General features: G+C 43.0%; 1 protein-coding gene across 11 annotated transcripts in view; it reads left to right on the forward strand.

Moving 5' to 3' along the window:
• Positions 1 to 21,427, forward strand: part of NEMP2 (nuclear envelope integral membrane protein 2) — a 43,395-nt gene that overhangs the window by 9,664 nt on the left and 12,304 nt on the right. For 5 of the 11 annotated variants that reach the window (XM_027125751.1, XM_027125757.1, XM_027125741.1 and 2 more), the window contains exons 2-8: positions 6,060 to 6,175; positions 10,398 to 10,629; positions 10,767 to 10,839; positions 11,844 to 11,906; positions 12,277 to 12,370; positions 13,197 to 13,311; positions 14,952 to 15,177. In XM_027125751.1, the coding sequence (XP_026981552.1) occupies positions 6,060 to 6,175; positions 10,398 to 10,629; positions 10,767 to 10,839; positions 11,844 to 11,906; positions 12,277 to 12,370; positions 13,197 to 13,311; positions 14,952 to 15,177 (919 nt within the window). Of the gene's footprint in view, positions 1 to 6,059; positions 6,176 to 10,397; positions 10,630 to 10,766; positions 10,840 to 11,843; positions 11,907 to 12,276; positions 12,371 to 13,196; positions 13,312 to 14,951; positions 15,178 to 18,243; positions 18,481 to 19,207; positions 20,421 to 21,427 lie in introns of those variants that run through there. The other 6 variants (XM_027125704.1, XM_027125723.1, XM_027125697.1 and 3 more) reach the window with 5 other exon arrangements.

The raw sequence follows: 21,427 nt of genomic DNA on the forward strand, positions 1-21,427 counted from the left end.
GGGAGGGGCATGGAGTGCGGGGCGAGCCTGCGGCGGCAGAGGCCGGCATGACGTTGCACCAGCCTGAGGCGCGCCGTGCGTTCTCCCGGGGGAGGTGTCCCTGGATCCTGGGACCCTGGCAGGCTCCCCGGAAGGGGGGTGTGGATAGTGACCTGCGCTTGCACAGAGGCTTCTTGGTAGCGGCAACAGCAGCAGCAGCCTTAACGTCTCATGCGCGTCTCTGGGGTCCGCGCTTTTAGCCGCGGCTCGCGCCCGTCTCTGGAGCTCCTTTAAGCAGCGCTCTTAATCCCCTCCAGGTACGTGGGGGGTTTCTTGCCTTTTGGGACGTCTGAGGTCTTCTGACAGCGTTCAGTAGGTGTTCTGTAGGAGTTGTTCCACGTGTAGATGTATTTCTGGTGTATCTGTGGGGAGGAAGGTGATCTCCGCGTCTTACTCTTCCGCCATCTTCCCGGAAGCCTGAAGTTTTGACTAAGTATTTTTACCTTAAAATAAAAGGTAATTTAGTTTATGACTAAACTCTTTAACCTAATTGTATCTTTATACATTTAGGAGAACATAAATGACAAAAGTAGTACAAAAGAATAATTCTAAATTTATCAGTTAAAGCAAGTGATGTGCAGTTGTCTCTTTTTTTAATATATGATATGTAGTCCTAACATTAGATTAATTGAATATTTTCAAATTGAATGGTATTTTATGTGAACTAAGGGATTTCACTGGTAAAGGTAACCCTGACTCACATCCTTTGGTAATGTAAAGAATTGCACTTTGTCATAGCAGTTTGGGCACAAATGTCCAGAAATACACTGTTCTCCAGGAGTCAGGTTTATTGAAAGGTTCAAGAGAGCCTGCCGAGGACTACAGGTAGTTAAGGAGGGCCGTGCTCGGTCCATGGCCTTGCTGGGGTAGCCATAATAAGCATGGCATTCGGGGTTGGTCCTGCTTATACTCCTAAGTTTTTGGGAAATGAGGCAGAGCTGGGATAGCCCACACTTGCAGACCCCTCTCCTGACTTGAGGCTTGAGGAAGTGAATGCCTAGGTTATGGGAGCACCCTCTGGGGAGGAGAAATATTTCAGCTCCAGGGGGAAGCAGTGGCTCTCCCTAGGCAGGTGTTGTTCTCGTCTGACCAAATGAATGATTATTATTACATTTTTATGAATCCCTAGAAATTCCCTTTTGTTTTCTGGATTGCCTCGTGAGGGGATGTTGTTGATACTGTGATATATTTGGATTTGCCCGGATCTGACACTAGGAGGTTCCAATCCTAGCTGAATGAACCAGCAAAGACTGAGACTGCATGAATAAATGACACCTGCAGACCTAACAGCAGCTTCACAGCCCTCAGTATCAGGGCTGGAACAGGTGGTAGAGTTCAGCCAGGCAGTGAAGCTGGCTATAATTTCTGTTTCCTACCCGCAGGCAGAGATAGAGGAAGTAGAAACTGAATAATGAAATGTCTCTAGAAGCTTACTGAAGGGAGGAGGGGCCTAGGAAAGACAACGTTTATAAACAATCTAAGATTAAAAGATCTGGTTCCCTCTAGGAAGGCAGTGGGCCAGCTGTGGTAAGAATCTTGATTGTCAAAGTCACTGTCTTATGCTAGTTGGCCATGGCTTAAGATTCACATGAACTCACTTGGAGCTAGGGTTGTGGTTTCTTGTGGCTGTGAGTTTCAAGTTCCTTAGATAATTAGGAATTCTTGTGGGGGTGGATTGAGATGCATTCACCTCAGGAGACAGGTGATAACAATGAGGGCAGCCAGAGGGCACCATGAATTGCTGACACCTTGTCTATAATGTCTCATGTATTGTGTGAATTCAACATCAGTTTCACCTCAAAAGCCAGAGGCCGCTCTGGAGAATTCCAGGGGAGACGCCGTTTGCAACATGCTTTTAGTAGTGTTTCTGTAAATATCAAGAATCAGGGCAACAGTACCCCTATCTGTACTTTCCTTAATCTGGTTGAAGACCAAGGTGAAATCAGAGCAAGTTCTTTTCTTCTAACTGGGAGGTCTTTACACAGAGTACACTGATGTACCATATAGAGTACAACAAAAACACGCTGATCACCACCTCCTGCCTCCCTCTGCCCTCTTCTACCTGGTGAGGAGAAAGAAGAGGGTTCTCAGCCCAAGGGATATTAAGGGTTACAGCTCTCCACCCTCTAGTTAAGGGTACATTGATGATGGGGTAGGGTAAGGCGGAGGTGTAGCCTGCAGGTTCTGTGGGTGGGCAATGGCACAGGCTGGACAGGTGTCCAGCATTAGGTTGCTTCAAGGGGAAGAGCAGAGTGCCCCCCCTTTTACGGTGCTGGCACTGGCCAGCCTCTTAATAAAGATTGGCCAGGCTTTCACGGGGTCGGCTGTGCACGCCCAAATAACCTACCAGTCCTCTCGAATTACAACACACACGTGAGAGACAAATATTTAAATGCTACATATACGGTAATGAACATGCCATGTCCCTAACTTCATGGAAAGAGAGTATAAACTAAAAAATACATATATAATATGAAGAGAATAAAGCAGAGTAAGCAGAAAGTGGGTGAAAGGGGTAGGAGTGTGCCATTTTAGACAGTGGGGCCAGAGAAGGCCTTCCTGAGAAGGTGAATTTTGAGCAAATACATACGTTATCTATCAGAAGGAGCCAGCTCTGCCGAGATCTGGGGAAAGCCGGTTGCAGATGGAGGAAACAGCATGTAGGAAAGGTTGAGGCAGGGGTGGCTTGGCACCCTGAGGACAGGACGCTTGGTGTGGCCGGAGAGGCTAAGCAGGAGGAAAGGTCAGAGGTACCCAGGTCCTAGGAAAGGAGGGTGGGTTTTCTTACGGGTGTGACGAGAAGTCATTGGAGGGTTTTGAGCAGGTAAATGCTGTGCTCTGGTTGATGTTTCTAAAAGGTCCCTGTACTGATTAGAGAATAGGTTGTAGGGGAGCATCGTAGGGGTGATTCTGTAAGCAGACCAGCTAGAAGTCCCTTATAGTAACCCAAGTGCAAGAAGGCTGCGGCCTGGACAGCAGAGAAGCATTTATTCCTAAATTCAAGCTATTGCGCTCTACCCACATTGCGTCATCTTGCTCTTATCTGAAGAGTTACAGATATCAAATGATTTAGGAGACAGTCTTAGGACCAAAATGGAAAAAAAAAAAAAAACCTCACTGGAAGGCAGCGTTTGTTTGCAAAGCTCAGGCTCCAAAGGGTTTTTCCTCAGACCACTAACAAGAGGGTAGTTCGTATACTTAGGGGAATTGACTCAGCCCTCGAAGTGGTGGAACGCTCTCTAGGAGACGGGATGCACGGAGGGACCCTGGAAAGACCACAAGAAAAGCCCCTCGTGAGCACGCGTATGGTGTTAGGAGTAACCCTGAAGAAAGAACGGGCAGCAGTTAACGTTCTCATGGTGGTCTGGGCTGCTGGGGTCTGCAGACCACAGACCTCACGCTCTTCACCTGACCCCAGCCCCAGAGTGTGCTCCCTTCCCAACCATAGGTAGGAATCCCCTCTTCCACTGGGGACTCCCAGCATAAGGTTCTCAACTCCAGCCGCCTGATTTCACCCTGTTCCTGCCTAGAGAGCCCACAGGGGACCGCGGAAGGCAGAACATGGGATACCAGAAGGCGAGTCCGGAGCCCTCCCTGTGGTCACTAGCTGAGGGCTTTTAACGTGCGTGGTGTGTTATCATCGCAGTCGCTCAGGCTCTTCCAGGGTCTGCACTGCCTCCTTGGACACGCGTCTTTCATACGGCCAGCTGCAGCCCCTTGGGGTCCCGGGAGGGCCCTGTCCCCTGTGCAGCCCGTGGCCAGGAGTCATTTGTGTCTCAGATACACGCAAGAAGGCTCCTCAGCATCTGTTGCTTTGTGTGTGTTGTTAACACTGTTCTGCATTCTCCTTTGTGCCCTTGTGTATAAACAGACCATGAAAGAATGCATTTTTAATTTTTGTATCCTATATTTAAAAGAGAGCCTCTAGAGCTTCCTTCTCGTGCCTTTTTGAGATCTGCCTCTTAACCTGGATTCTTATATTTGCATCTCATACTCTCAAACTCTGCAAATTTCTTGGTATATTTAAAAACATATGCATCACAGTGTTAAGAGTAAAGATTAAATGGTTTCACAGCATCACAGTGGAGGGTACTGGATCCTCGTTTAACTTCTCTGCTTTGTGCAGCCACCTGAGAACCTTGACTTTTATGCAGTTGTATTTTCAGAGCTGATGGGCATTCACAGTGTCTGTTTCTTCACTTTTCTCCAGCTTAATGCTAAGGTGTTTCTAGGCAGGACCAGGACCTATCTGGACTTACTTAGTGTTATTCCGTAAATGGATATAATTGTCGAGTTGTTATTACTGGTTACCCGATCCTTCCCCAGCTTTGGTGTAGCAGGTTGTTCTAGCTTCATTTCAGGTTTTTCTGGAGAAACAGCTGATCACACTCTCCTTAGAGGAGTGAGGGTTGGGGCATAAGGCCTGTTTCTTGATGTGCACGTAAACATTCCCTGTTGCTGTTTCATATATGACAGACGTAGTGGTGATACCCTATCCTGGGTCCAGAAGCATCTGTGACTTTCATCTCACTTCATTTTAAATTCAAATATAGCAGCAGCCTCAGAAAAAAATGAACCCCATTACTTCATAATTTTCTTGTGACATTTACTACATTTACCATCTGTAACGCTGCACTTGTCTTCTCTCTCTCTCTCTCTGTTACACTGTGTTATGTTGTATTATATATTACGTACTATATATAAAATATTTTTTGTGTATTACACAGAACACACACACGTATGTATGTACTACATCTGTCTCCAGCCAAACTTCTCCTGTGCTACAGACCTATCCATCTTCACCTAGCCCCACCAACCAAGACTCAGTACTTCTAAAATTGAACTCTTCCCCTTTTTTTGCTTCTTCTCTAGTATTCCTTATATCACTCACCAGAACCATCAGGTCATTTCTGAATCTCTGAGTCTGTTGATTCCACTTCCTAGGTGCTCTTACATCTGTTCTTTCTCCTGCCTCCTTAGTTTGTTTCTTGTTTAGACTGCTTCGGGAGCCTCCACAGCTCTTCTGCGTTCAGTCTTCTGCCCCTCTAACATTTTGCGTGGCCTACAGAATGCTCTTTCTAAGACACGACTGTGTTCTCTGTTCCCACAGGTCCATTCTGTGCCTTGCTCTCCCCTGCTCAGTTCCTGGAAGCTGGCCTCTGTGGGCTTCTTTGCCCTCTGGCTTCCAGTTGGGTTTGGCAGATGAGAGGCACTGACGGGAGGGCGGGAGAGAGCTCCCCCTGAAGCTCTGGCAGGGCTTGCATCCCCTTAGACTACTGTCCTCTCGGCTCTGGTAACAACGGGTCCTCCCTTTGCCATTTCAGGCCTAGGGATGTTGAAGGCTTTCTGCTCTTGTTGGTGCCTGGGAACTTCACGGTTCCTTGTTGTTAATGCCTTAACCCTGCCTACGTCTTCACTGAACTCTTCTCAGTGAAACCCTTTGGAGTGTCAACAGTGTCTTGCCGAGACTTTGACACTTACCTAAAATCCTTCAATGCTCTGCTTTCTGCGGGAAGTCCACCCTCCTCAGTGTAACAGAAACCACCTAGCTCTCTAGCTGCAGGTGTTGAAATGTCCTGTGTATTCCCTACACTCCGTCCTCGTGAATGGCCGAAGCACTTCCATGATTTCTCTCGTCTCCATGGTTCTGTACACATTTGTCACCCCACCCCCTGACTTCTGTCTCGTTGCCTCTGACTGTGCTTCAGTGCTCCTCTCACGTTTCCTCCTTTCTGGGAAGCCTCCCTCAATCCTTGCCCTCTACTTCAAGATTGAAGAAGTACCTATTCTCCATGCTCTTGCAGTCCCTCCATCTGTCATAAGAGTATTGGTACTGGACTGTAATCTTTTTGTCTGCCTCCTGCTAGATTGGAAAGACTGCAGGACTATAATTACCACGTAGAAGAATTTACTGGCCATAGACTACAAAAACAGCCGTCATTAACCCTGTGAATAAAAAAGAAGATAAGATTCTGGGCAATTACATATTTAGGAAATATATTCTTTTTTCCATTTCTCAGTTGCAAGATGTAAAGCTTTGAAGGAAATGGATTTAATTAAAACGTCTCAGTCAGACTGTTACTGCTACAATCAAAAATCCCAAGTGAAATGGAAGTATATATGGTCAACTGTGCAGGTAAGAGCCTACTTTCAAATTATGTCTTAGGAACAGGGAGTTAAAACGTACTATTTCAAGAGTAGAAGTAGCTTTTGTATGACACAGAGCTGTGTATCAGTATGAAAGCTGCCTGGGGGATTACACACAGCAGTTCAGGTTGGGGGGGGCTATGGGAGGGGACGTTAACCTCCATACTCTTCATCAGCCCCTCTCCAACCACTCCAAGTAGATATACTATCTGAGTGCAGTGTGCTTGCTGTTCGGACATGGCTCAAGACAATACCCTCTTGCCTACTTTCCAAAATAATTGCTATCTCAGACCCTTCTCTATAGAAATCTGAAAAGTTACCTCTGATCCCAGGTGTGGTCAAGATAGTAGTTACTCTTAATAGCCTAGCACTTTCCTTCCTTCAGCATTTAATGAATATTTATTAAGCACCTACTAAGTGCCAGGAATTCTTCTAGGTTCTTAGGATCCATCAGTGAACAAAATAGATCCCCGCTCCTGTGATGTTTACACTCTTGGGAATGGGGGTAGGGGGTAGGGTGGGGTTAGCTATAAATGTAAAAGAGAAGAAAATTATAAAACTAGTAAGTGCTATAAAAAAAGAAAATGTAGAGTAAGATAAGTGGAAGGAGGGAGGTGGAGGCAAGTTGCAGTATTAAAAAGAGTGGTCAGGGTCTTTCTCATTGAAAAGGTGACACATGAGTAAGATCTCAGTGATGTGAGTTACCCAGCAGGGTATCTGAGGGAAGAGTGTTCTGGCTGAGGGAAGAGCTAGGACATCATCATATCAATAGGCACTTGACGTTGCTTTGTACTATTACTGATAATATACACCACTTTGGTCACTTGGTTAAGGTGTTATCTGTCAGTTTAGTTTTACCACAGTTAGATAACTATTTTCACCTCTGTAATGAATGACTATTTTGAGGGGATAATTTGAGACTATGTATATATTTTATTCCTCATCAAACTTTTACCCCCTAGTTTTATTATCTGTTGATGATGCTTGCCTGAATCAGTTATCATCACGATGTTTATCAAATGGTGATTTTCTAATTCCATTATTCCTTCTACATTCATTGGCATTCTTCTATAAGGAAGAGTTTTACCTCCCCCATTTATTTATATCCATATGGTTTCATGGATTGCCAATTCATTTGCTGGACTACAATTCTTTACTTTTATTATTTGTTTTGTTATTCAAATTGTCCTAGATTTGGCCAGTAGGAGCGCCTTCGAACTAGCTCTTATGTTCTTTAACTTGTGCCTATCATTATTTGAGCACTTCTTTACCTTCTGGCAAACAAGATGTTCCCAAGCTTATCCTGTAATTTCTTAGACGCAGCTCTGGAGTCATACATTTTTCCAAGGAGCATTCAGTGTCAGCTGTGTTCATTACTACCAGATATCATTATCATGTGTATATACACGCCCATACTCCTATACACATGGCTGTTTCTTCCTTCCTTTCTTCTTACTTCCTGTCTATCTGTCTTCAAAAACCATGAATTCTGATCTCTCCAACACCACTGGGTTCGCTCTAGTCTTTCTCCTTTCCATATCTATAACTGTCTTCTCTGATTGTGAGAAACCTGGTTCCCATTCTCATCAATATATTGATTTATTTGCCTAATCCTAGAGTAATTTCAGAGTTGCTAAGCCATACTGTTGTGAAAAACAAACCTAGTGACAAGAGCTCAGTATTTGTTTACAGTGTGTTTTATCTTTAGTTTGAGGGGTCACAGTCTAAATATTGTGCTCAAAAGTTACTTGGGTTAATTCATTCCTACCCATCCCCCTTCAATATGGTTATATTATTCATTTGAAATACACTTGTTTTTATTTGTTTCCATTTCAGAGTTTTTCCTCATCCTGGTTGATTTTATTATTATTTTTTAGTATGTACAATATTAATATGGCTCAAAAGTCAAAACTACACAAAGGTGTTCTCAGAGAAGCGTCACTCCCCCTCATCCCTTCCCACCCAACCCATGTAGGTAATCAGTCTTGTTAGTTTCTGGTATATCTTTCCTGTGTTTCTTTTTACAAAAGTAAGTGGTGATGTGTATTTATAGATGGTGCTTAAAGCCATGGGACGAAGGAGTGAGTTTAGACGGAGAAGAGGAGAGGACCAGCGACTGAGCCTGGGTCAGTCAGATATTAAGAGGTCTGGGAGGAGGAAGGGGCCAGCAGAGGAGAGAGAGAAAGGGCAACAAGTGAAGGAGGTGCCCAGGGAGCCCCAGGAAGTGCGACAGGGAGGAGGGAGTGATCAGCAGCGCCAGACTCTGTTGATGGATCAGATAGAATGACTGGGAATGAGTTGACCATTCGGTTTAGCAATGCCATGCCACTGATGACCTTGTCAGGGGCAGCCTGTTGGAAATGAAAGCCTGACTGAAGTGGCTGAACAGAGAAATGGGGGAGAGGAACCGGAGGCTGCAGGTATTGGCAACTTTTAAAAAGAATTTCATTGTAGTGGGAAGCGAGGAAAGGGGGTGATAGCTGAAGGGGAAAATGGAGTCAGTAAAAGGGTTTTTTGTGTTTTTCTTTAAGTGGGAAAAATGCCAGCATGTTTGTAAGCTGATAGGAATGGTCTAGTAGAGTGGGAAGAAGTACTGGTGGGATGTCCTTGAGTAGCCAAGGTGGGTCGGATCCAGTGCACAGGTTGGGGGCTTGCCTTTAGAATGGAGCATGTAAATCTCCGTGGCAGAAATTTCCTCTGGAAATGCACAGGCCAGAAGCAGAGCATGTGCCTGCAGATGCTGACAGGTGGGGGGATATGGGGATAAGAGCCCTCCCGGTTCTCTTCCGATTTCTTCCGTTCTCAGTGAAGTAGGAAGGATCACCAGCCAGAAGTGAGGCAGGGAGAAGTCATTGGGGTATTGAGGAAGGAGAAGCCGTGAGGTCATCGTTGAAGAGAGTGGAAGAGCCACTGGATAGGAGTGTGTGGTATGATTGCCGACAGCCTTCCGGTCCTACTTCAGGTTCACAGTCAAGGGTTTGAAGTGAGAGCACTACGAGTTTCTCCAGCATGATCGGTGGTGCAGATGCAAAAGTGGAATAGGTGGAGGGTTGGATTTTGCAAGTGAGTATGACAAAGCACGAGGGGTACAAACAAGTTAAGGGTACATATAAGGGAATGCTTTATAATGATTGATCATGGAACTTAGCTGGAAAAGAAGGGGCTGAGGACATCAAGGGTGAGGAGCAGAGGAAAGGTGCTTGCTCCCTGCTGAGGTTAATGCTTGCTGGGGTCGGGGTGTTAAGGGAGGCACGCTGGAAAGGTAGGAGGTGGTGGTCAGCTAGTGGGGTGCATTTCATGCAGCCTGTATTGGGGGCTGCAGTGTGGGACTGACAAGATTGGGGTGTGGCCGCAGGCATGATTAGCTGAGGTGAGTGGAGCATAAGAGGGGAGGAGTTCAAGGAACCAAGAGGACAGGATATTGGAAGGAGTTTTGTGTGTATCTTGTGTATATTTAATCCCGGAGACATGACAGGAAGTAGTATTGGAGAGAGAGCAGCAGAGAGCCAGGAGCTAAAATCCAAGAGAATCGGGGCATTGGTAGACAGATAATGGGTGATTTCACCTGAGGCCTGAGATTCAGAGCTGGTGCTCTCTTTTCCCTTTTCAGGCTTGCCATATCCTTGGACAAAGAAGAGAAATAGAGAGGGACAAAGGCAGCAGCAGAGTTGTCCTTTAATGATCCCTGGGCTGTCATCATCTGCTTAGTATTGTAGGTGGCTCTTTGCTCTGAGACTTGAGTAGGACCTGGGGTTGGGTTCTGATCCTTCTTCAGCGGGCATGGTGAGAGAAGCCTGAATCACATATGCTCAGCTGATCTGTAAGATAGAAATGCTTTTTTCTCAGTCACAGTAGAAGTGGTAGATATATAAACCCTATTCTCATTAGGTTTATAACCAAATAGTTTGCTACCTATTATTTTCTATCTCATCCATTTTCACATGTCTCTTGGCCACAATAACCTGCTGGAAGAGGGAATTCCATCATCCACAACTCATGGGAAGAAACATCCACTTTAAAAAGTGTCTGTGCTCCAGTGTGTGTTGACTAAACACAGATCTCTGGATCTGTCCCTGGGATCAGAATGTTGCCAAGTACCTCTGAGTGTTCTTTACTCAACCAGTCTTGGGCTCTCTTTACTCCTTTTCTCATGATTTTAAGAAGCTTATAAGAAGTTTTAACTTCTGTGTTTGTTTGTTCTTGTTTTGTAGGTGAAAATTACCAGTTCAGGCCTGCTCAGTATTGTATATATCACAGAAAGATATAATTGCCAGTATCCAGAAACCATTCTGTCTATTATCAAATGTGTGATTCATAACCTTTGGACACCAAAGGAGTCTAATGATATAACCATAACCATCAATCCATATCGGGAGACTGTGTGCTTCTCTGTGAAGCCTGCCAGGAAGATATTTATCTATACCGTAAGAGTGAATCGAAACAGTAAGTCTCTTTTTATTTTACTTGATTTCTGGAATCAGTTTTTCTGGAGTGACATTTCAGTAAATTGACTTTTTTTCACTACACTACATTGACACAGAATCTTTATTTGTTGTGTGTCTGTGTCTTTTTTGCTCCAGTTGTGGATTTCAAACTCTTCCTTGTGTTTGTGGCGGGCATTTTCCTCTTCTTTTATGCAAAGACCTTGAGTCAGTAAGTATTCATTTTTACTTTCTTAAATTTGTGAATCAAAAAGAGTAGGACATTTTTAACCCTGTGCTGAATAGTTCCACACTAGTTTTTAGGTCTTGCTTTAGATTTTGCAAACAATTGGTCTGAAGACAGTGTTTGAAAGGTTTTAAAACCAGTAACATTTGTTTGTATAGTATGATATGTACTGGTTACAGAGTACTTTCACATGCATTACTTTGTATTATGTATCAATATACATTTTTTAAATAGATTTATTTTATTTTAATTAATTTATTTTTTGGCTGTGTTGGGTCTTTTGTTGCTGTGCACGGGCTTTCTCTAGTTGCAGCGAGGGGGGCTACTCTTCGTTGTGGTGCTAGGGCTTCTTATTGCGGTGGCTTCTCTTGTTGCGGAGCACAGGCTCCAGGCGTGCAGGCTTCAGTAGTTGAGACACACAGGCTTCGGTAGTTATGGCTCACGGGCTCTAGAGCGCAGGCTCAGTAGTTGTGGTGCACAGGCTTAGTTGCTCCGTGGCATGTGGGATCTTCCCAGACCAGGGCTCAAACCTGTGTGCCCTGCATTGGCAGGCGGATTCTTAACCACTGTACCACCAGGGAAGCCCCTATACATTATTTTAATTGATTTGATTCTCTTAACAACTATGTGAGCTCTGGATTATTGTTCTCAATTTATAAATGAGAAAACCGACATCCGTCATTACATGAGTAGTCTTGCCAGGGCTGAAATTTATACTCAGGTTTTCTGATGCTGGGTGCCTTCCTCTCTCTTACATTTGCACCACCTCCTAGATTTGTGGCTCTGATACAGAAGGTTGAATTTAACATACTATCCTGATACTTTTTTTCTTATAACTTCTCTCATGAAAAAGGAATATCTTTCCAATAATATTTTACTTCTTAACTTGCTATTCTGGACATTATTTATTTTCAAGTTTTTCCTTATGGCTTAAGAGAGTGTGTTTCATGTCCTCCATGGTCTTAATAAATTGGATGTTGCTTACATAGCCTGAAGAGTAAAGCTTGGACTCAGAGGAGATGGGCTGCAGGCCTGAATCCTCCAACTGGCAGGTACTGACTTGGGAAAGCCTTTCATTTCTTGGCGCCTCAGTTTCCTCCCATGTAATATTTTCACAGGACTGTTGTGAGAGCATGTTAAGCTCTCAGACAAGTGCCTGCTATGTGATAGGTGCTCCATTAATTATTATTGGACCAGATTCTAAACATAGAAGATAACTCAGACATTCTGTTTCGAGTTAGTGGCAAGCTACCATAAATTTCAAGTAGAGATTTCATTTTTTAAGAGTATAGGATGTAATTAAAGCTGCCATCTGAGTTTTTCTTCTTAATAATCTTTATGACTACTGTCAAGTTAAACATGTTTCTAATACTGAAAGAGCGACTTGGCATTTAAATGACTTTTATCTGCTTGTCTTGACAGGAGCCCTGTTTTCTTTTACTCTTCGGGGACTGTGCTAGGTATTCTAATGACATTAGTCTTTGTCCTGTTGCTGGTGAAAAAGTTCATTCCTAAGGTAGGTATACCATGTACAAATGAATAAAAAAATGGAAATCATGATCTCATAAACATGAAAAATTGATTAAAATTAATTCATGTTTATTATGAAAGTTCCTAATTCAAACCGTATTTCTACATTGTATAAACTGGCTTAAATTGTTTCTTTTCCAAGAGATTCCATTTTTATTTATTACTATGTGTAGGCTTAAGTATTAAGTTTTGGCGATACTTTTTTGAGACCCTTTTATTCTCTAGATAATACGTTTTTCTTATGAGTGATGGGGGCTTATTCTATGCTGAGTGCAGATTTCTCTTGGCTCAGCTGAGGAATGTCATGATGCTGAACCATTGGGGCCTTGAATAACAGCATTGCTACATCTGGGGATTTCTTCATCATTATTAGTTCCCCCAAAACACCTTCAATAAAAGAATGCCCCGCATTTAGTTGAGGATACATATATATTAGTTCATGATGCTCATGTTGTAGTTACTCTGATGAAAGCTTGCAACACCAGCATTATTTTGAGATAAATTTATTCTTTAGAACAGTGCTTCTCCAACGTTAATGTACATGCAAGTCACCCGGGGGTCCTGTTGAAATGCAGACTCTGACTCAGGAGTCTCAGTGGGCCTGAGAGTCTGCATCCCAGCAAGCTCCCAGGTGACATCAAGCTGGTGGTGCGTGGATCAGACCTTTAACAAGACACAAGAAGAGTATCTTGAGTTGACTTCAGTGCAGTTTGATATAGAAGTTTTGAATACAAAGGGTTTATTTGTTTATTTCTATTTTTATGAGAGTGAATGAACCAAAAACTGTGTCATTTATTTTCTTCCACACACAGTATAGCACGTTTTGGGCTCTAATGGTTGGTTGTTGGTTTGCTTCAGTTTATATTGTGTGGCAACTGATGGAAGAGCTGAAGTGGCTGTGGTGTGAAAACAGAATATATATATTAGGTAGGTAAAACTTTAAATAATGTGGTCTATCATTGGTAAAGCTGAGAAGTACAGCCAGGGGCCTTCTTTTGACATATGTTTCTCTCCAGAATCCAAATTTTCATTTTGAACTAAGGAGAAGAACTGTTAAAAATAATATTTTATTCCCATGCTTGGTGATTTCAGTTCACTAGTTCCCATTTTAGACTATTTCTGTATGACATCCTTCTTAGTTTTCTATACTAATGATCAAAGGAGCAAAAAAGCATTTGCCCTTTTGGACTGCATGTGCTTTTGAGTTGCGGTTAAGCTCTAACCACATCTAAATTGTAATGAAAACACTTCTCTAAAATGTGGCTCTTTATTTCTTTTTCTTAATTTATTCAGTATGAAAGGTGAGAAATCCTAAATATAAATGACTAATGAAAACTTGACTTTTCAGAAACAGAGACACTTGTTCTTCTTGTTTGATGTTATTTAAAAAAACAAACAAAAAAGAAAAACCCAACTTTTTAAAGTGTTTTATTTGGGAAATTATAGAGAATGGGAGAATCAATTTTCTCCTAACCTCTTAGTGCCAAATTTCTCCCATAAGTCCACCCACCCAGAACAAAAGCAATCAATTCTTTGTTTCACTTGAAGGTTTTATGTTTTTAGCCCATTTTTCTTTTTACGCTAAAGTATTTTCAAACTTAATTATTGCTATTATGGTGTGTTTCCTTAAATACTTCACTAAGCATCTCTACAAGGCAAGAGCATTTTCCTCTATAGTTAAATAACTATTAAATCTAAAAAAATGAATAATTACATAAAATCATCTATTATCTAGGCCATGTTCAAATTTCCTAAACATCCTTGATGCTTGTTTTGTATAAGGTAGGATATAGTCCAGAATCACATTTTGCATCTATTGTGTCCTGTAAGTCTCTTTTAATCCATAACAGGTTTTGGGGTTTTTTTTTTCCCATCACAATGATATGCTGAAGAGACCAAGTTGTCCTATAGAATGTCCCACTTTCTGGATTTCTCTGATTATTCCTTTGTAGTATAATGTAATTTGTTTCTCTCTCCCCTGTATTTTTTATAAGCTGGAAATTAGATCTTGAGGCTTGCGTACATACAAATGAAACACTTGGCGAAATACGTAAGAGGCAATGCGCACGTGGCATTGGATCACAACAGGAGACACCACAGAATATCTCACTGTCCCTCTTTTGGTAATACAGAAACTGAGCACTGGATTACGAGGGTGACAGCCCCATCCCTGCACTGTAAAATTATATTTTCATTTAGTGACTAGAAAATAAAAACTAGGAATAGCTTTTGTAGCAGACTGTGACATACACTGAGGCTTATTCCTGACCAGAGCAACTGTGATAACATTTGCCCTCTAGGACTCTGGACCAGAAAATAGGGATACTTACGTATTAATATTATAATAATTTATTATTATACATCCTTAATTATTACAAAAGTCAGCCTAATATCTCACATGGAAGGAATAACTAGCCCTAAATGTATTTTTCAACTTCATTGGAAAAAGAAAACAAAAATGAAGGTTTTCTGATATGTTCTTAGCTCTAAGCCATGGCTCTGCTGGTTTTTTCCCCATAACTTTTCAGTTCAGTGTTATGTTGTTTTACATTCTTCTGCTTTTACAGGCTACGTCTTGATAGTTGGGTGTCTCAGCTTTACTGTTTGTTACAAGCACGGGCCCCTCGTGGAGGAGAGGAGCGTGACCCTCTTGGCGTGGGCGCTGCAACTCCTCTCCCTGCTCCTGGTCTATGCTGGCATGGCCATTCCTCAGTTCGCCTATGCAGTGATGCTCCTCACCCTGTCGTCCAAGATCCTGCACTACCCACTGAGAGCCCTCGCTTACGTGAGATGGTGCGTATCTTTTTTTTTTTTTCCATCATAAATTTGACATTTTGAGCTCTGGTTTTATTTATTTTGGGGGGGGGAATTTTTTGGACACATCATAGTTAATCTCACAATTAACTCCACTTCATCTGGATATTTCCCTCTGAGAGGGGGACAGTTAGAGAACGTAATAAGCATCTGATTCCATCCCCATTGCTAGTCGTCGTTCATCTTTCAGAGGTGCACCACCAATTACTAGGTAATGACAGCGCACCAAGAAGTCACTAAAATCAGTGGCAAAATTACTTGGGCTCGGAGTCGCCTATAATTTCTACTTTCATTTTACGTTTCCTTTTTTTAGGGCCCAGGACTGCTTTAGAGGTAATTGTGCACGTGAGATAAGAGTTAGGGAACAGAAATGAATCACAAATGATTGAAAGTTATGATTTATATAATTCGGTTAAGCCTTTGGAAAGTACAGAAAGATGAGACAACTTCTGTTGTCACGGCTTTATGATGTCCTCAGTCATGGAGTCTGAGCACCCGTTTTTGTGTCAGGTGCTCAGGTGAAGGAGATGGTCCCTACCCTTGAGGTGCACTTGTTGACACATAGGCATATGTTTCTATAGCTCTGAAGTGTTAAAGTAGGCCTGCACAGGAACTGTGGCGTGTAGAAAAAGTTCAGGAAAGTTCCTGGAGGAGGTCACCGGGCTGAATTTTAATGAATCAAAACAGCCAGATGAATAAATGTAGGAAGGGCCTTCCTGACGGGGAGAAAGCCCAGTTTGGTACCATCACAGGGCCAGTGAGCGAGGTGGGTGTCGGCCAGGTCATGGAGGCATCACAGGCCCTGCTGAAGAATCTGATCTGATCCTGTAACGTGGCGGAGGCAGCTGACCGTTACGTATCTTCGTCAGTGCTCTCTGACTACTGCCTCGACAGGGTTAGAAATCAAATGCCTGGGGCCCAGAAGGTAGTGAAGGAATGAGTCCAAGCAGAGGGAAGGCAGTGGTGAGGACTGTGTGAAATTCTACAACATTGCCTCCTTGAAAGGGGGTCAGTTGCCATTCAGCCTGAGCTGACTGTTGCCATGTGGGAATATGGGCCTTGCCTTGCCAGCTCTTCTGGTTTTCTAGAGAAGCTGGGAACGTGGATTAGAATGTAAATTCAGACAATGTTTAAATGTTGGCAACTAATCTGAAAATAAAAATACATTCAACAAGCAAAAATCAAAGCAGAGACCATGAACATGCCTCGGGCAGTAGGAGGGGCCCATCTGTCTCCTGGCACAGAGAGTGGAGGTTAAGGGGAGGTTCGGGGCAGGAGACCAGTCGTCAGACATCACAGCAATCCACGCGAGAGGCGATGAGGGCCTGGAGTAGGGCAGTGAGATCAAGGCAGGAAGAGGGAGTTAATAAATATTTACAGGGTAAACTTGGCTGTGAGGAAGGAGACTCTGTGGTAACTGGTAGTTTCTGGATCTGATGACTGCATGTGTGGTGACGTCACAGGGTTAAAATGCACCAGCGACAGGACAGGGCCCCTCTGCAGAGAATGCTGGGGAGACTGAAAGGCAGCAGGGTCGGGGGACTGATGCTGACTGCTTCCCCCTGCCCTGTCTCAGAGGTAGACAGTGACTGGGGGTCTCAGAGGTCCCTCTGTCAGGAGGACAGTGGGCACTACACATCCTTCAGACCTCTGGTCCTTTGCCAGGCTTGTGGCCCAAGGAGCCCAAGAGAGAATTCCTTCCACTTTCCCTTTAAACATCCACCGCCCTGCCAAGAGCAAAGTGTGTTCTGTCATGGTGATCCTTTAGTGCATTTGCTGTGCGTTCTGTTAACACAAACGTAATGATCAAGATATTGTAACTTCCTCAACTTTTCATCTTGCTAGTGAGCAATTATGTGAAACATTAGGGGATAAAACAGGAACTTATAGGTTAAATAATAAACCAGAGGAAATACTTTGATTTGTATAGTACTTTCTAGTTTGCAAAGAGCTGTTTGAATATATTTTAATAATATATGGTAGCTGTTCTTCTGATTATCTTTGTTGAACACTTATTATAGACCACTCACTGTGCTACGCACTTGACACAAAATAATGTATTTCATCTGTACAGTGACCTCCTTGTTGCTTTCATTTTTTTCCATGTGAGCAAGGTGAGGCTCAGAACTGTGAAGGAATTGCCCCAGTTCACACGGTGGGTAAACCTCAAAGCTAGGACTGTGTCCCAGGCTTCTCCTCAGAGCCCAGGAGTTTTCCTCTAGGGAGACAGTCTAGGTATTCAGAAAAGGAGAAGGAAATCATGTCAGTGTTTCCCTAATTGAGCTTATCAACCACCAGATAATCAATAAAAGTTTAAAGATTTTTCAGGTCCCAAACCTCAAGAAAATGTATGTTTAAAACACCTCCTGGTGATTCTGATGCTCATTTATATTTGGGAATCTCTGGTTAAATTAAATTTTAAACCACCTAAAAACATTTTTTTAACTTATTGGTAAGTATAACATATATGTTAAAACCTTTTCATCATTACCATTTTTATAAGATTCTTCACTTTAGGACTTTTTTGGTTGGAAAAGAATTCCAATCGTGAGCCCCTCAGCATGTAGCAGAGGAAGAATTATTATAAATGACTGTGTATACACGACCCTTGTACAGTGTTTACTTCCTCTAAGGTGAGTCAGAATCCCCACCACTAGGTGGAGGCGATATTCCACAAATCTTCCTGGCTTCTCTGTTCAGACTAAGTGGCAAGTGATTCTGCTAGGTCTCCATAAAAGGACATCTCAGAGGCTCGCTGCTAAGAAAATCAGCAGGGCAGGCATAAAGAAGCCAGACTTTTAACTGCCTGATTTGAAATCACTGAGGAAGAAAAATGCAATCAACATCTCTATCAGAAATCGATCCTCAAACGCCGTAGGACATTATTTCAGATGGTCCAGGAAGAGGGGAAATGTACTGATAGGCCCAAACTACACGTTCTGTAAACCTCCGTCGTGATAACAATAATAAAGTATAGTATGATATAGAGGAAGTTAAGAATTATTACCGTCACTGTTGAAGAAATGTATTTTTATAAATCTTAAGGGTTGAACTGAGCAACCAAATATGGCCAGGAATCTAGCAACCAAATGCCGCCTGTTTTAGGAAAATGAAGAAATGGTTTACATCAGAAAAGCCGGTGGTTAAGTTTCTTACTGAAGACGAGTACAGGGAACAAGCCGATGCTGCGACGACCCGCGCCCTGGAGGACCTGCGCCAGGCCTGCCGCAGCCCCGGCTTCCCATCCTGGCTGGCCGTGTCCAGGCTCCGGGCGCCTAAAACGTAAGTCCCGCTCCACTGCCCGCAACATAGCTTGGGCTGGAGTTACCATGAAAATAACAGGATAGTTTGGATCAGATACTTCAGGCTAGAAACAGACAACTTTCCTGGATAGCAAATGACATGGAAGCTGTCAGAGTCGCTTTTGCTTCAGTGCTCTGCCTCGCCCTGTGGACGTGCCAGTGTCAGAATAAATGTTGATCAGATGTGTTTCATAGGGAAGGCCATAAAGATAACTCATAGGAGAAGGGAGACGGAATGGGATGTGTCACCTGCTTCTCTTCCTACGGGGGACGAAAAGTCATTTGTAAAGATCACCAAGAAAGACATCTCTGCCCCAGCATCTTTTCCCTACTGCTTTCCCTTCTTCCTAGCTTTATCCAAACGACAGTGCCCTCAAATTAAAGATTGAAGGGGGAAAGTCGTGACACTAAAATAATGAATAAATAGTATGTTTAATAAGAAAGAGAGAAAGAAGGAATTAGAAAGCAGGAGTGGGTATATTTGGCAGCGTTCGGTGCTCCTAAGTCTGCCTACTTCTCGATCCTTTCCCTGAACGTCTAGAGAAGGATCACATAAGCCATTCCTGTTTTTACACCCACTGTGCAAATGCCATCTTCTATTGATGCAAAGTCAAATTTAATTAAAGGGGATAAGTAGCCAGGGAACATGTTATCTTCCCAATAAACCTCTCTGTGATAACATTAACTTTATTTAAAACAAATACTAGGTTTGCAGACTTTGTTCTTGGAGGAAGCCACTTGTCGCCTGAAGAAATTAGGCTGCATGAAGAACAATATGGCCTTGCGGGTGCCTTCTTGGAAGAGCAGCTCTTTAACCTGAGGACTCCTGACAGTCTGCCTGCACACTGACTTCATTCTGGACAAGGAAGTGGGGAAGGGCAGGGATCCTATTAAAGGTGGGCAGAACTGTACCGGGGAACAGTGGCAAAAGCATTCACTATGGAGAAAAATCAAATCACGCTGGAAAGGAAAACTAAACTGTATTGAAGATAACTGATCCTTCTTGGACAGTTCTGTGTATTGTACTGTAGGTGGCCACCAAGATTCTGTGACAGTCATTACCACTGTCCTTGAATGAAGACTCTCATTAGGAACAAAGGGATCATGTTGATCTTCAAGGGGCCAGTTAATTTGAATAGGTGCCTTGTCAACCGCAGGGCATTAAATCCTCTCTTAATCCCCAGAACCTGTGTCAAAAGACTCTGCATTGCTCTTCCTGCGTGTTATCAATGTAAGTGCTGGAAGAGACCTGAGATACACTGGACCAGTATTTTCCAAAGTGTAGTCCACAGGATGCTAATAAGTGTTAGTAGGTAAAGGAATCCTGAGGTCAACTAAGATGGATGCATGATTAAACGTACTGCAGGACTTCTCAGAGCCTTTAATAATGCTAATGCACACTGTGAACTTCCTAAAGAGGAGAAATTGTGTGCAGCATTCTCCGGCTTAATTTGACAACAGAACCCTTTTTCATGAGATTAATATTTCTTGGAACACATGTTTGGAAAATGCTGATGGTGGAGGAATGGAGGTTTCAGAAGGTTAAATAACTTGTCCAAGACCACAGGGCTTTTTAAGAGGCAGCCCTGGGACTAAAACTCCATCCCTGCTGTTTCCAATGACTCAGGTAGAAGAAGAGACCTTTAGAAATGAGGCGCCATCTCGCCACAGCCTTGGGTCTCACAGTATTGGTGTGAGGGGCCATCTCTCCATAGCCTTGGGTCTCACAATATTCATGACTTATTTTTTATTTTTTAATAATAGCCAACTAACTGTTTGATAACTGTGATAAAGAGAAACATTTCCTATGGTTATATTTTAAAGTTTTGATAAGACTTTTATAGACATATATAAAGATTAGAATTTAGAATTACTTTTTACATTTTTTTGTATGTTGAAATTGAAGGCATTTAACCTCAAGTCGACTGGCCTATTTTATTTTATTTTATTTTATTTTTACTCGCTAAATTCAGGTCTCAATAGTGTTCACACCTGAATTTCTACAACAATTCTGGTTTGGTTTTTTTTTTTGGCTGCATTGGGTCTTTCATTGCTACACGTGGGCTTTCTCTAGTTGCGGCAAGCAAGGGCTACTCTTCGTTGCAGTGCATGGGCTTCTCATTGCAGTGGCTTCTCTTGTTGCAGAGCACGGGATCTAGGCTCGCGGACTTCAGTAGTTGTGGCACGCAGGCTCAGTAGTTGTGGCTCGCGGGTTCTAGAGCACAGGCTCAGTAGTTGTGGCGCACGGGCTTAGTTGCTCCGCGGCATGTGGGATCTTCCCGGATCAGGGCTCGAACTCGTGTCCCCTACATTGGCAGGCGGATTCTTAACCACTGCACCACCAGGGAAGCCCCTCGACTGGCCTATTTTTAAAAATTGTTTAGTTATACGTGTTTATAACAATTTCCTACAAAACAGATTTGTGATCTTTCTTATAGAGAACAAATCATTTTTCTTCTTGTGCTTCATGATTTTAGACTCCAGAGTGAAATGAGGGACTAACCATGAGCTTTGACCCTGAGGAAAAGAGGCCAAAACATAGGTCTGGGAAAAGATCTGAACATGGCAAAACAATCCAAGGGTTAAGATGTTGCTAACTTCTCTTTAAGAATCAAACGCAGGCTCTTTTGCTGTGGTGGGGCCATAAAGAGTAGCAGCATAAAGAATGAGGAATCTCCCTTTTCTAGAAGGGTTATGGAGGAGGGACACACAGATCATTTGGGCACTGCTTTCTGGAACCAAATTTAGTATAGCGTTTTTCTAAATTGTTCAATAAGAGTGTGGCTGCCTGTTTGGAATTCTTTAGATTGATTTCCAAATGATATTTCCTCTTTGAAGCAGTGTGTCAGTGTTTTACGGGTCTCTATTTTTGCCAGACACCTTTTAATATCAGGAGCTTTGCTATTTTTGTGAAATACACTAAATTT

The sequence above is a fragment of the Aethalodelphis obliquidens genome, unplaced genomic scaffold (genome assembly GCF_003676395.1).
Source record: "Aethalodelphis obliquidens isolate GAN/ISIS:26980383/991018 unplaced genomic scaffold, ASM367639v1 scaffold2, whole genome shotgun sequence".
NCBI classification, from domain to species: domain Eukaryota; kingdom Metazoa; phylum Chordata; class Mammalia; order Artiodactyla; family Delphinidae; genus Aethalodelphis; species Aethalodelphis obliquidens.